Below are 12,945 nucleotides of genomic sequence, written 5' to 3' on the forward strand. Positions count from 1 at the left end.
GTGCGTCCTGGGAAACACTACCATCCTGGCCGAGTTCGCTGGTGAAGAAGAAGTGAATCGCTTCTTAGCCCAAGGCCAGGCGCTGCCACCCACTTCCAGCTGGCAGTCCAGCAGCGCGTCCAGCCAGCCGCGGCTCAGCGCAGCGGGCAGCTCCCATGGCCTGGTGCGCAGCGACGCTGGCCACTGGAACGCCCCGTGCCTGGGTGGCAAGGGGAGCAGTGAGCTGCTGTGGGGCGGGGTGCCCCAGTACTCCAGCAGCCTGTGGGGCCCGCCCAGCGCCGACGACAGCAGGGTGATCGGCAGCCCCACGCCGCTAACCACCCTGCTGCCTGGGGACCTGCTCAGCGGGGAGTCCCTGTAGGCGCTGCCATCATCAGCACCAGGAGAGCCGACCCCTCCCGGGACCCCTCCCGGCTGGGCGGCCCCACAGACCCGCTGGAACCCAGCAGCGGCCGCCCTTTTGAGTACCTCTGTCCAGGACTGAAGACGAACCTTGGCCGCAGTCCTTGCGAACTGTTCGCAAAACAGTGCGGGCTTGCGGTGGGTCAGCGTCACATGCTAATGACAGGATGTTCCTCGTAGCTTTTTATTTTGTGTGTCTTATGTTTGTATAGTGTGTTGTCATTTTGATTTTTTTTTTTTTTTAAGTATAAAAGCTGCTTAGAATAGTTCTATCATGAAGGGCACTTTTCAGATTGTGGGCTGGAAAGGGTTATTTTATCTGTGGGGGAGGGAGGGAGACGTGAAGCCTATTTAAAATGAGCCTGTGACGATTATGCACATGACCAGAGGCGGCCGGTAATCAGGGCAGAGTCTGGTGTGGACCGCCGGGCGCAGAGCGGCTCCGCGGCGGGAGCTGAGCGGAAGGCGCGGGCTGCGATCTGCTCTCTGTTCCCCTGGATCCGCCTATGCACATTACCCTTGTTTCATTACTCTTTCATGTCATTTTTTTATCCCAAAAAATATTTTTTAAAAGTTAAAAAAAGACATATCAAACATGCAAATACTTGAATCCAGCAGGCCAATAGTGAAATGTGAACACTTTCTAATTCTACACTTCCAGGTTGACATCAGTACACAGAAACAGGCTCTAGGAAAAATTTCTAAGTTCATAGCCTACGTGTGTGTATGTGTGCGTGTTGAAACAGAAGTGTGTGTGTGTGCATGTGTGGCGCGTGCTCCTGCACGGCGTGCAGTTTTCTGTGTTTGTGTGTTTGAAAGCGTGTGAGGATTTAACTGTGGGTTTTCCCTTGTATTCAGTATACGCTTTTTTTTTGGCGCATTGGTCAAACGTTTGTTATTATTAGCTTCTAACTTTGCACTGAGTGTCCTCGCCCTTCCTTTAGCTAATCCTATACATTACAGAGAATTCCTAGGACAGGGCTGGCGACAATTCATGTGTAAATGTTTACTCAAGGACTCTGTGACTGCGTTTAAAAAGTACAGTGTATATCTCTGGAGAAATAATATGTATACCTACCTTTAGCAGCTTTTTATTGTGGACTAATGCAAGAAAATTATTACCAGAGTATTGCACCATTTTTCCATTTGGAATATAAAGTTAAAGAGAAAAAAAAAAACTGTTGTTGAACTGTGGCCATAGATACTTGTAAAGAATGGATGGTTCCGCGGAAGGAACAGAAACAAGCACTTGGGCGTGGGTTGTGACTGCTTTTGGGGGAGCCTGGGGTTTGGGCTCCCACCTGTTTACAGACCTTTTTTTCTCCTTCAGACTTTAAAATTTTAAAAATTTAAAAAGGAATTAAAAAAAAAAGACTTCCGTCGTAAAGAAACCTATTTTCAGAATGCAGATGCGTTCCTTCAGAGCTCTGGGACGGGACAGTGTTGTTCCCTCGGCCATCGTCGTGGACTCTGTCGATTGCTTTCGCCCCTTCGTCAAGGTGACAGGCGTTGTGGCCACTGTCTTGCACATGCCGGACGCGCTCTCAGGAAAGCCAGGGCTCCCGAGGGCAGCTCCACACCATTTCATGTATTTTTAAACCCAACTCCTAGCACTGAAGATGTTATTTAAAAAACAAAACAAAACAAAACAAAACAAAAAAATGAAAAAAAAGAAAAAGAGGAAAAAAAAAACACAAAGAAGAAAAATACCTAATCTCTAATGTGTAGCAGTTACATATTTACCAAATAATGGACTCAAAAGAAATAGATGTTTGAAGAGTGCTTTATATATTAAAAATTGCTTTATGTTTTAAAAATGATCAATGTTTTGATTGTTTTGCAAGGAAGAAAGACAATGGAATAACATACCTTCAAGTATGTTTTAAAAAATATATATATGAACATTGTGCTCCCTGCCTGCTTGATCAGGAAACTTGTGCATTACATTTTTTTTAATTAGCTTTTTAATGGTTTTATCAAAACAAAAAAAATACAAAAAAAAAAAAAGTCCTGCAAGATTGCAGATCCACAAAAGCTGGTTTTATAGAGGATCATGAACTATGCACAAACTGGGTTCAAGACTTTTTTTCTCAAGTTTAGTAGGATATTTAGAAAAACCAACCTTCCTCAGAGTGACTGCATCTCATTGCCATTACATGCGTTCTATATATTCGATGGACATACACCTGCGTATGTATATCCAATATGTGTGCGTGTGAGCGTGCGTGTGCGTATGTGCGTCCGACATACCACTTCCCGTGCTGCCGGCGAGCATTGAGTTGTAGAAAAACTGTTGTTTTAAAATTGGGGATGGAAGTCAAGAATATGTTTGTTTGTTTTTGGGTTTTGTTGGGTTTGAGGGGTTTTTTTTTTGTTTGTTTTTTGTTTTTTTTACCTTTTATTTTGAACTTAATATGTCTGTAACTCTGAGATTAAACAACAAGTTCATGGCTCTTAATGTTTTCCTCATAGAATGTGACTGTTGAAGAACATGCATCGAAAGTTGCTTTCGAAAGTACAACGCTTTATTGAATCTTAATAAATTGCAATTTTTTTTCTTGGCTGTTCAAAGTAATGTGTTTTTCATTTTTCAAAAGACACTATGGATGTCTACTTTGCACGCTGCGATTGGGAGAGCTGTCCCGCTGCATGCGTTCCCTCTGTAATTTCCTCAGAGCTCACATACGTACCTCTCTCACGAGTGAACTCAGATTTTCCATTGTTTTGCTTTATTCTATCATTTGCTTTGTGGTTTTGCTGTAAATATTGAAATCTTAATCATCATCGAGAGGCACAGCCAAGCTTTCCAGCTCTCCACCCCCGTGGCCCATCCAAGTCTGTTCATCTGGTAACTTCTGTTGTCTGGGACGGCAGCAAGAAGATGCCGGGGCTCGCCTGGAGTCCTGGCAGAGGAGTGCCACTCACTTTTGCCTAGGGTCCAGTTGGGGCTTAAAAAATATTTGGAGAGAAGAGTAATAAGGATTTTTTGTGTTTCCTAGACATTTTATGCATCTATTTTTGTAAAATCACCTTCACTAACTTTCATCAAGCACTTTGAGCACAGTGGAACTTCAGAAGCAGAACCAGCCTAACCCCAGAATCTCAGGTGGCACAGCTAGAAATTGAGTCCCTTCCTAGGACACTGGCCGTGGCCTTCGGGGTGACCAGTCAGTGCCACCGGGTTGGCATTGGTGTTACAGACAGGCCTCTGAAGACAAACCGAGCACCCCAGCGGCCCCTCAAACTAAGCAAGGATCTTTTTTCTGTCTGCACTCCCTGGGGCAAGGTCAGAGGTGGACCCGCCCACTGTGGGTCAATTCCTTCGAAAAGATGGGACCCGCACCCCCGCCACAGGCTGCCCCCCCCCACCCATGGGGAAGGCGGTGTGCTGCTGGCTCTGACCATACTCTTTTGGAAATTGAGAAGGAAAGCATTGAGTGGGACCTAATCCGGAGAAGAAATTAAAGACCAGAAAAAGAAGGAAGCTGGGAATGAAACTCAAAATGCACTTGAACCTGGAAGCGGCAACCCTCAGCTCTGTGCAGCCAAGCCTCAGCAAGAGTTCATTTTGTGCCTGAGTTACTACTACAGGGGCAAACTGTACCCGTGCCTGTGCGCTGGGAGAACAAGGTCAGCGCCCAAGGGTGTGCAAAGGATGTGGCAGGTTTCATGGAGGAGGTGGCATTTGCCCTGGGCCTGGGAGACCAGGTTGGATTTTGACAGACTGGGAACTTGGGGGACAGGAGGGCAGCACAGTGTAAGCTAAAGCCCTGTGTAGGGACCCCACCCAAAGACCTCGTGGGCCTGGGTGTCCAGGGCACCATTTCCACCCATGGGTGAAAAAGAGGCTTGAGGAAGACAACAGGTTCTTCACCTGCATCTGTGGATATATATTTTTTTTAAGTTTATTAAATTTTTTTTTTAAATGACAGGTTCAGACCTGCCCTTTGTGGTTTGTGTTTTTGTTTGTTAATACAGGGTCTCTGTCTCCCACGCTGGAGTGCAGTGATGTAATCTCGGCTCACTGCAACCTTGACCTCAAGGTTAAGCTCCAGCGATCTTCCGACCTCAGCCTCCCAAGCAGCTGGGACCACAGGCATGCATGCGCCACCCCCCCCCAGCTCATTTAATTTTTTATTTTTGTAGAGATAGGGTCTCACCATGTTGCCCAGGCTGATCTCGAACTGCTGGGAATACAGGCATGAGCCACGGTGCCCAGCCTTTGTTGTTGTTGTTGTTGCTATTTTGGCAACATCACGGCAGAACGGTAAAGGCAGAAAGCACAGTGCCCAGCAGCTAGCAGTGTGGCGTGCCAAGAAGGCTGTTCCAATGGGGGAGAAGCCAGCAGACACAGGCATCATGGCGAGCCCCGACTGAGTGTTCAGTGAAGAGGGAAAACAGAGACAGTGGGGCATCCCAAGAAGATCCTCTGCAGGAGTGCGGTGTCTATGGATGGACCAAGAAAACCTATGCAGGATCCACGTGGAAACAAAGCTGCTTAGCTCTGCATATCAGTGCTTCTCGGCGGAGCTGTGGCTGATGGGCTCCTGGTGCAGGACTGGCCCCTGAACAGCACAAGTGTAGTATGCCTGGGCCCCAGGTCATCATGAAAACCAGAAGCAGACACTCGGGAGGCTGAGGCGGGAGGATCACCTGAGCCCAGGAGATCGAGGCTGCAGTGAGCTGTGATCGTGCCACTGTGCTCCGGGATGGGCAACAGAAAGACCCCATCTCAAAAAAGCAGAAGCACATTTCCGAAGCCCCCCAAGCCCACGGGCGTGAGTGCATGCATGCGTTTGTGACAGCCTGGTGCTCGGATGGGCCCAGAGCAGGGGTTCTCAACCTTGGCCCATTAGAATTACCTGAAAATTTTTAAGATAATTCACATCCGGCCAGGCATGGTGGCTCATGCCTGTAATCCCAGCACTTTGGGAGTCCGAGGCGGGCGGATCACCTGAGGTCAGGAGTTCAAGACCAGCCTGAGCAACATGGAGAAACCCTGTCTCTACTAAAAATACAAAATTAGCTGGGCATGGTAGCACATGCCTGTAATCCCAGCTACTTGGGAAGCTGAGGCAGGAGAATGGCTTGAACCCAGTAGGCAGAGGTTGCGGTGAGCCAAGATCGTCCCGTTGCACTCCAGCCTGGGGAACAAGAGTGAAACTCCATTCCAAGAAAAAAAAAAAAAATTCACATCCAAAATTTTAAAGATAATTCACATCCAAATCAACTCAATCAGAATCTCTCGGGGTGGGCCTCAGGCACCAGTGTTTTTTTGTTTGCTGGGACAGGGTCTTGCCGTTGCCCATGCTGGATTCAAAACACCTGGGCTCGGCAGGTGTTGTGGTTCATGTCTGTAATCCCAGCACTTTGGGAGGCCGAGGCAGGCAGATCACTTGAGGTCAGGAGATCTTCACCAGCCTGACCATCATGGTGAAACCCCATCTCTACTAAAAATACGAAGATCAGCCAGGCCTGGTTGTATGCACCTGTAATCCCAGCTACTTGGGAGGCTGAGGCAGTGAGCCGAGATCATGGAACTGCACTCCAGCCTGGGCTAGAGCAAGACTCTGAAAAAGCAAATAAACCGAAACTCTTGGGCTCAAGCAATCCTCCGCCTCAGCCTCTGGAGCAGCTGCAATTACAGACAGGCGCCACCACCTCCAGCAAGTACCAGTGTTTTTAAAACCTCCCTGGTAGATTCCGTTGTGCAGCCCAGGCCGAGAAGCATCGCGGAGTCTTGTCATTCAGCCTGAAATAGCATCAAGTTCCCATCCACTCGAACAACAGTTTGTAGATCTTAGGCTGCTCTCATCGAGCAAACATGGTCTCCTTGCAACACCTCAAATGGGTGCCAGGCATGGTACGCAGCACACAAACTGTGTCACTTGATACAGCGGCCCCATGAGGCGAGGAGCTGGGAGGTCACAGAACATGCCCCAGGGCACCCAGGGACACACTGAAGCCCAGGCCTCCAGCACGCAAGGGCTGCTCTGAAGAAACACGGGAGGTCCTCACTGGAGGGTCTGGGGCCACACCGTGGGTCCAGAGACAGAACAAACAGGAGGCAGAAACGAGAGGACGGGCTCACCCAGCCGTGGGGCCGCGGGCTGGACATCCAGTGGGAGTGGAAGCCGCCGTCTCAAGGCAGAATTCCCTCTCTGGGACACCTCGGGTTTTGCTCTTAAAGCTTTCAGCTGATAGGATGAGGCCCACCCACATTCTCAAGGATGATCTTTAGGTGAAATGGACTGTAGGTGTTCACCACATTCCAGCAGCACACGATCACAGCAACACCTCGGCCCCTCGCGATGAGATCACTGGGCCCCACAGCCTGGCCTGGTTGACACGAAAGACTGACTAGCACACACGGTAATTCTCCAGAAATATCCAGGCCAAGTTCTTCCACTTTCCTGTCATAAGCAGCTGGTACTGTCCTTTGTGAGGCTGGCAAGATGGGCTCAACAGGTCACAACCAATGATCATGCTGGCAAGCCAGCAGTGGCAGGCGCACGTCCCCAGCCAGAGAGGGACCGTGATGGTTTGGAGGACAGCATCTGCACAGATAGGGGCTGGAAACCCTACGTCGGTCCCTGTGGACTGTCACGTCACTTTCTGGACTGCCCACGCAGCTTCACCCAGCAGCACTCGCACCTGAAGACGCTGCCACAGTTGGCTGCCCAGAATCGGCACCAGCTACTTGCTGAGGCCCAGAAGCACCACTTGGCTCAGATCCACCCAGATGCCAACTCTGTCGGGCCCCTGTGGCAGCACCCAGATGTCTGCAGAGCACAGGAGCATCCCCATGGGATTGGGTGGGCTAGACCCAGCGTGGGGGTCTGCTAGCAGCCAGTAGCATCTCCATCTGGGTCTGACCCTTTTCTGGGCCCATCACTCTTTGACCATTTCCCCACCTGGGTTCATTCCCCCAATCCCAAGCGCAGCTCCTGCAGGCCTGGAGCCCTGGGCCGTGACAGGCTGGTCCCCACAGGCCTGGAGCACTGGTGCTGTGACAGGCTGGTCCCCCCAAGCCTGGAACCCTGCGCCGTGACGGGCTGGTCCCCACAGACCTGGAGCACTGGGGCTGTGAAGGGCTGGTCCCCGCAGGCCTGGAGCACTGAGGCTGATGAGCTGGTCCCCGCAGGCCTGGAGCACAGGCTGACGGGCTGGTCCCCTCAGACCTGGAGCACTGGGGTCATGACGGGCTGGTCCCCGCAGGCCTGGAGCACTGGTGCTGTGACAGGCTGGTCCCCCCAAGCCTGGAACCCTGCGCCGTGACAGGCTGGTCCCCACAGACCTGAAGCACTGGGGTCATGACGGGCTGGTCCCCGCAGGCCTGGAGCACTGGGTCGTGACGGGCTGGTCCCCGCAGGCCTGGAGCACTGGGGCTGTGAAGGGCTGGTCCCCGCAGGCCTGGAGCACTGAGGCTGATGAGCTGGTCCCCGCAGGCCTGGAGCACAGGCTGACGGGCTGGTCCCCGCAGGCCTGGAGCACTGAGGCTGATGAGCTGGTCCCTGCAGGCCTGGAGCACAGGCTGACGGGCTGGTCCCCACAGACCTGGAGCACTGGGGTCATGACGGGCTGGTCCCCGCAGGCCTGGAACCCTGCGCCGTGACGGGCTGGTCCCCACAGACCTGGAGCACTGGGGTCATGACGGGCTGGTCCCCGCAGGCCTGGAGCATAGGCTGACGGGCTGGTCCCCGCAGGCCTGGAGCACTGAGGCTGTGAAGGGCTGGTCCCCGCAGGCCTGGAGCACTGAGCCTGACGGGCTGGTCCCCGCAGGCCTGGAGAACTGGGGCCGTGACGGGCTGGTCCCCGCAGGCCTGGAGCCCTGGGCTGTGACGGGCTGGTCCCCGCAGACCTGGAGCCCTGGGCTGTCATGGGCTGGTCCCTGCAGACCTGGAGCACGGGGTCATGACAGGCTGGTCCCCGAATCCCTGTGCCCACCCCCCACAGCCTACGGTTTTCGGTATCCCACGGGCTCCTCAAACTCAGCCCAGTCAGACCCAGGATCACCACCCCCCAGCCAGCTGCTGGCAGCCAGAAGCAGGGGGCCAGCCCCACCTCACCAAGCCCTGTTCGCCTCCAAGCACAGGTGCTGGTTACCTATGCCTGGGAGGCAACTGTCCCCACAACTCATTTGCAACTGATATGTCTCCCCTCCAAGTCCCTCTCTAAATTTGCCTCCTGCTCCAGTAGATGCTACAGCATCACCCAATGGTTGACGCATCGCTCTGGTCACAATCCGTGCCTGCTCGGCTCACTTGTGCAGGTGTAAGCCCCTCCTGGGCGCGAGTTCAGGCTGGTCAAAGGCAGCAAGCGAATCAAGCCCTGGCGCGGTCCAGCCCCTGCCATCTGGGGCTTGGCCAGCAGAGGGCGCCCCCACTCCAGCTGAGGTTCCCAGGACCCAGACCTGCGCCTGGAGGTGGCCCCAGGGCAGCGGGAAGCAGGCCCTGGGTGTGGTCACACACACAGAGCCCCAAGGGACAAGCCCATTTGCAAAACCCCTTTAATCACAATAAATAGAGTCCCAGGCAGGGCAGAGTTCACTGGGGATGCCCAAGCCGGATTCACCCACCCTTCCAGCTCCAGCCTAGGCGCAGCTGCGGCTTTCGAGAGGCGAAACTGTCTTCCTTGTCCTGGTGTCCCAGCAGGGTCACTGGGAGGCAACAGTGTGGTCTCAGGGTGCTGGGCGGGCCCGTGAGGCCCATCGCCGTCCCCCTAGGCATCCTGTTCATCTGTGAGCAGGGCAGGGGGTGCCGCAGCCTCCTCGGTTGTCCCAACCCTGCCAGAAAGAGACATCACTGAGGGGACCCCATAAACATCAACATCCCTGCAACCTGGCTGGGCACAGCCAAGGCCCGGCGAGGGACAGGCCAGACGCCCCACAGCCTTTCTCCTGAGATGTATTTTAGGTCCCTGTCAAAATGGCCAGGCTCCGGAGGCCAGAGAAGGCTCTAGAGAGAGTGAAGGTGGGTGCCGGGGGGGAGATTTTTGTAGGTCAAAAGCGGTCAAGTGTCAGCAATGTCGTGGTGTAGCCCCAGTGGCAGCCCTACTGTCCAGCCCTGGCCCCTCTCCCCTCCAGGCTCAGAGTGTCCCCAATCCCTCCACGGACCCTCACCTGCTCCTCTCCTCCCTCTCCTTCCTCTCGTAGATGGAGTGAAGCTTGTTGATTAAGAAGATTTTGTCCTCACCCTCCTAGAAAGGCCAGAACACAAAGGGGAAGAGAAATCATCCATCAGCCCATCCAGAGCCATCCTGTTCCAAACTGCATTTGAGGGAAAACTCACGAGGTGTATTCAACATCGCAAGCAGCAAAAACATAAAAGAAAAGGTGAAAGGGCCACCAAACAAGGACAAGGAAAAACCAAGAGCCAGGAAGTGGGCATATGTGTGGATCTAAGCTTCCTAGTGGCCAAAGTGAAAAGGGAAATGTAATCAGTAGCCCAGAGCCAGCCTGACTCAATTTAAAACCAGCCCTGCCACCTACTGGCTCTGCCTTGGGTTACTAACTCTGTGACCTCAGTGGCAGCATCTGTAAAGGGGGATAATAACACAAGGCACAGGGTTTACATTAGTTTCCTGCTGCTGTCGTAACGAACTGTCATCAACTTCGTGGCTTAAAACACCACCGGTTTCTCAACTTTCAGTTCTGGAAGTGAGAAGTCCAAAATGAGTCTCACTGGGCTCCAGTCAAGCATCATCAGGGCTACATTCCTCCCGGAGGCTTCGGGGGAGAATCCTCTTCCTCGCCTTTTCCAACTTCTAGAGGCTCCTGGCTCTCAGCCCTTTCCTCCACTTCAAAGCCAGCAGTGGCTGCTCAAGTCCTGCTCACGTGGCACCACTCTGACCCTGACACCCCGGCCTCCGTTTTTCACCTCTAAGGACCCTGAGATCACGCTGGGCCACCACGATAATCTAGGGCCATCTCCTATCCAAAGTCAGCTGACTGGCAACTTTAATTCTACCTGCAATCGTAATTCCCCAGCCACGCAACGTAACGTATTCACAGGCTCCATCCAGTCTTAGGACGGGGACATCTTTGGGGCCAGTACTGGACTGACCCAGGGCTCTTTCGACAATGAAATGTGACAAGCAGAGGGGGCACTTAGCAAAGGATCTGGTGCACCGAAACACTGATCATCAGTGCCTGGGTCAGACCGGGATTCCCCGCCCGGAGCTTCACACAGAGAACAGGAGTTCTGTCAAGAGCCACACGGATTGGCTCTGGGCACCTGGCAACCTGGCTCAGCCTAGGAGGACCACTTAGAATACCTTCAAGGAGAGACCATGGGCCCCTTAAGCAACAACCTAAGTAGCTTCTATCGAGTTGCTGATGAGTATGGAGGGGCTGTGCACTTGAGCCATGCCGACCTGCACGGGGAAAGCTCAGACCGACAGCCCCAAAGACAGGTCAGAGCTCGGCCTCGGGTAGACACCACAGCCAGCATCCGCTTGGAGAAAGGTCCTTCCCATCCCAGAGCAACGGTGGGTAGAGCTGGGATTCTCCCAGCACCACTCTGCATTCCCCGCCTGGACCCACCTGGCCCTACCTGGCCCCTGGGGGCTCTGAAATGCCACCCAGTAGGGCAGGAGCCATTCCCCACTTCCAATATCTATGGCCAGACAACCACCGCAGCCGACAACCACCGCAGCCGACAACCACCGCAGCCGAGATGCCAGGCTTTCAGCTCTATGTGGTGAAACGGGAAATGCAGGAGATGGGACAGTGTGTACTACAGTGTTTACAACCCAAGCAATGTGGGAGCCGTCCCATGAGTGCTTGGGACGAGCTGGGACGAGCTGCCTGGAGCCCTGGATCCTGGCACCAACTAGCCAGCAGCAGGGTCACATGGCTGCCGAGGCCCACTGGCTGCACCCCGCCCTGCCCTCGCCTTGGCAGACACCAGCCGCTGATCCCCACAAGCGCCCCCCTAGCCCTGGTGTGGAGCATGCCTAAGGACACTGGCACTCACCAGCCCCAGAGTGAAAACCTGCAGGAGGACAAATGGCAATGGGAGGGGATGGGGAGCCCTAGGGGGAGGGCAGAGCCCAGCAGCAGGACGCAAGCCTGGAAAAGCCACAGGACCTGCTTCACGGGGGGCCGTTCCCCAGGGGAGAGGCCTCGGGGAGGAGGCCAGGCTGGGTAGCCCGGGGGGAAAGTGCCTTGTCTCCAACTTGGTGGCTGCCCAGTGGGCAAGGAGGTCCTCCAGCGAAGGGAGTGGGCACAGGGACCAGCTGCCGGGTGGGCAGTACTCCTGGGGGCTGCCTCTCGGGTATGGGGTCTGACCCCCTTCTGCAACTCACTCCCATGACACAGCATGAGGGCCTCAGCAACTCGCTCTGTCGCCCAGGCTGGAGTGCAGTGGCGCAATCTGGGCTGATTCTCCTGCCTCAGCCTCCTGAGTAGCTGGTACAGGTGGACGCCACCACACCCAGCTAATTTTTGTACTTTTAGTAGAGATGGGGTTTTGCCATGATGGTCAGGCTGGTCTCGACCTCCTGACCTCAAGTGATCTGCTCACCTCGGCCTCCCAAAGTGCTGGGATTAGAGGCCTGAGCCCCCATGCCCAGGCTTTTTTTTTTTTTTTTAATGAGACAGAGTTTCACTGTCACCCAGGCTGGAGTGCAGTGGCACAATCATAGCTCACTGCAGCCTCAACCTGGGCTCAAGCAATCTCCTACCTCAGCCTCCCAAGTAGCTGGGACTACAGGTGCACACCACCACACCCAACTAACTTTTAAAATTTTTGTAGAGACGAGGTTTCACTCTGTTGCCCAGGCTGGTCTCGAACTCCTGGGCTCCAGCCATTCTCCCACCTTGGCCTCCCAAAGCGTTGGGACTATAGGCATGAGCCCCACCACACCCGGTCAAACATTCTTTTCTTCATAAAAATGTTTTGGCCAGGCACGGTGGCTCATGCCTATAATCCTAGCACTTTGGGAGGCCAAGGTGGGTGGATTGCCTCGGGAGCTCGAGACCAGCCTGGGCAACACAGTGAAACTGCATCTGTACGAAAAACACAAAAAAGTAGCCAGAGTGGCGGCAGGCCCTGTACTCCCAGCTACTCGGGAGGCTGAGGCAAGACAGTTGCTTGAACCCAGGAGGCAGAGGTTGCAGTCAGCTGAGACTGTGCCACTGCACTCCAGCCTGGGTGACAGAGCGAGACTCCGTCTCCAAAAAAAAAAGTTTTAAGTCCTAACTCTCAACCTTAATCCACCTGTTTGTAAAATGAGTGAAGAGTCCATAGGGACCCAAAAATCCTCACAGAGACTGTCTAAACCCTCAGCGGGGCCACACCCGGGGGCTGAAATCACACCCCACCCCCCAGAGCCCTGGTCCCAGTGGGGCCCTGCGGGTCCTTGGGGATCAGGAGCCTGGCTCTGTCTCACGGCTACTTCGTCACTTGATCTGAAGTGCACGTATTGATCAGGGTCACTTGTTTGGCAAACAGACCCTTTCACCAGCCAAGGCCCACAGGAGATGTACAGGGGAGTGGAGGGGAGCGTCACCCTCAGGTGACCTGAGAGGGTGGGGGCTGA

General features: G+C 53.9%; 2 protein-coding genes across 23 annotated transcripts in view; one reads left to right on the forward strand and one right to left on the reverse strand.

Annotated features, from left to right (window-relative positions):
• The window catches only part of TNRC6C (trinucleotide repeat containing adaptor 6C), a 150,011-nt gene extending 147,038 nt beyond the window's left edge, over positions 1–2,973 (forward strand). For all 17 annotated transcript variants that reach the window (XM_063599436.1, XM_055101579.3, XM_055101586.3 and 14 more), the window contains one exon: positions 1–2,973. In XM_063599436.1, the coding sequence (XP_063455506.1) occupies positions 1–361 (361 nt within the window). In that variant the 3' untranslated portion in view covers positions 362–2,973.
• TMC6 (transmembrane channel like 6) overlaps positions 2,781–12,945 on the reverse strand; it is a 21,640-nt gene continuing 11,475 nt past the window's right edge. For 3 of the 6 annotated variants that reach the window (XM_008971553.5, XM_034942984.4, XM_034942986.4), the window contains 2 exons: positions 9,524–9,600; positions 2,781–9,187 (listed from right to left, as the gene is read on the reverse strand). In XM_008971553.5, coding sequence (XP_008969801.2) covers positions 9,124–9,187; positions 9,524–9,600 — 141 coding nt within the window. In that variant the 3' untranslated portion in view covers positions 2,781–9,123. The remainder of the gene's footprint in view (positions 9,188–9,523; positions 9,601–12,945) is intronic. The other 3 variants (XR_008621691.2, XR_008621690.2, XR_010110723.1) reach the window with 2 other exon arrangements.

The sequence above is a fragment of the Pan paniscus genome, chromosome 19 (assembly GCF_029289425.2).
Source record: "Pan paniscus chromosome 19, NHGRI_mPanPan1-v2.0_pri, whole genome shotgun sequence".
Classification (NCBI taxonomy): Eukaryota; Metazoa; Chordata; class Mammalia; order Primates; family Hominidae; genus Pan; species Pan paniscus.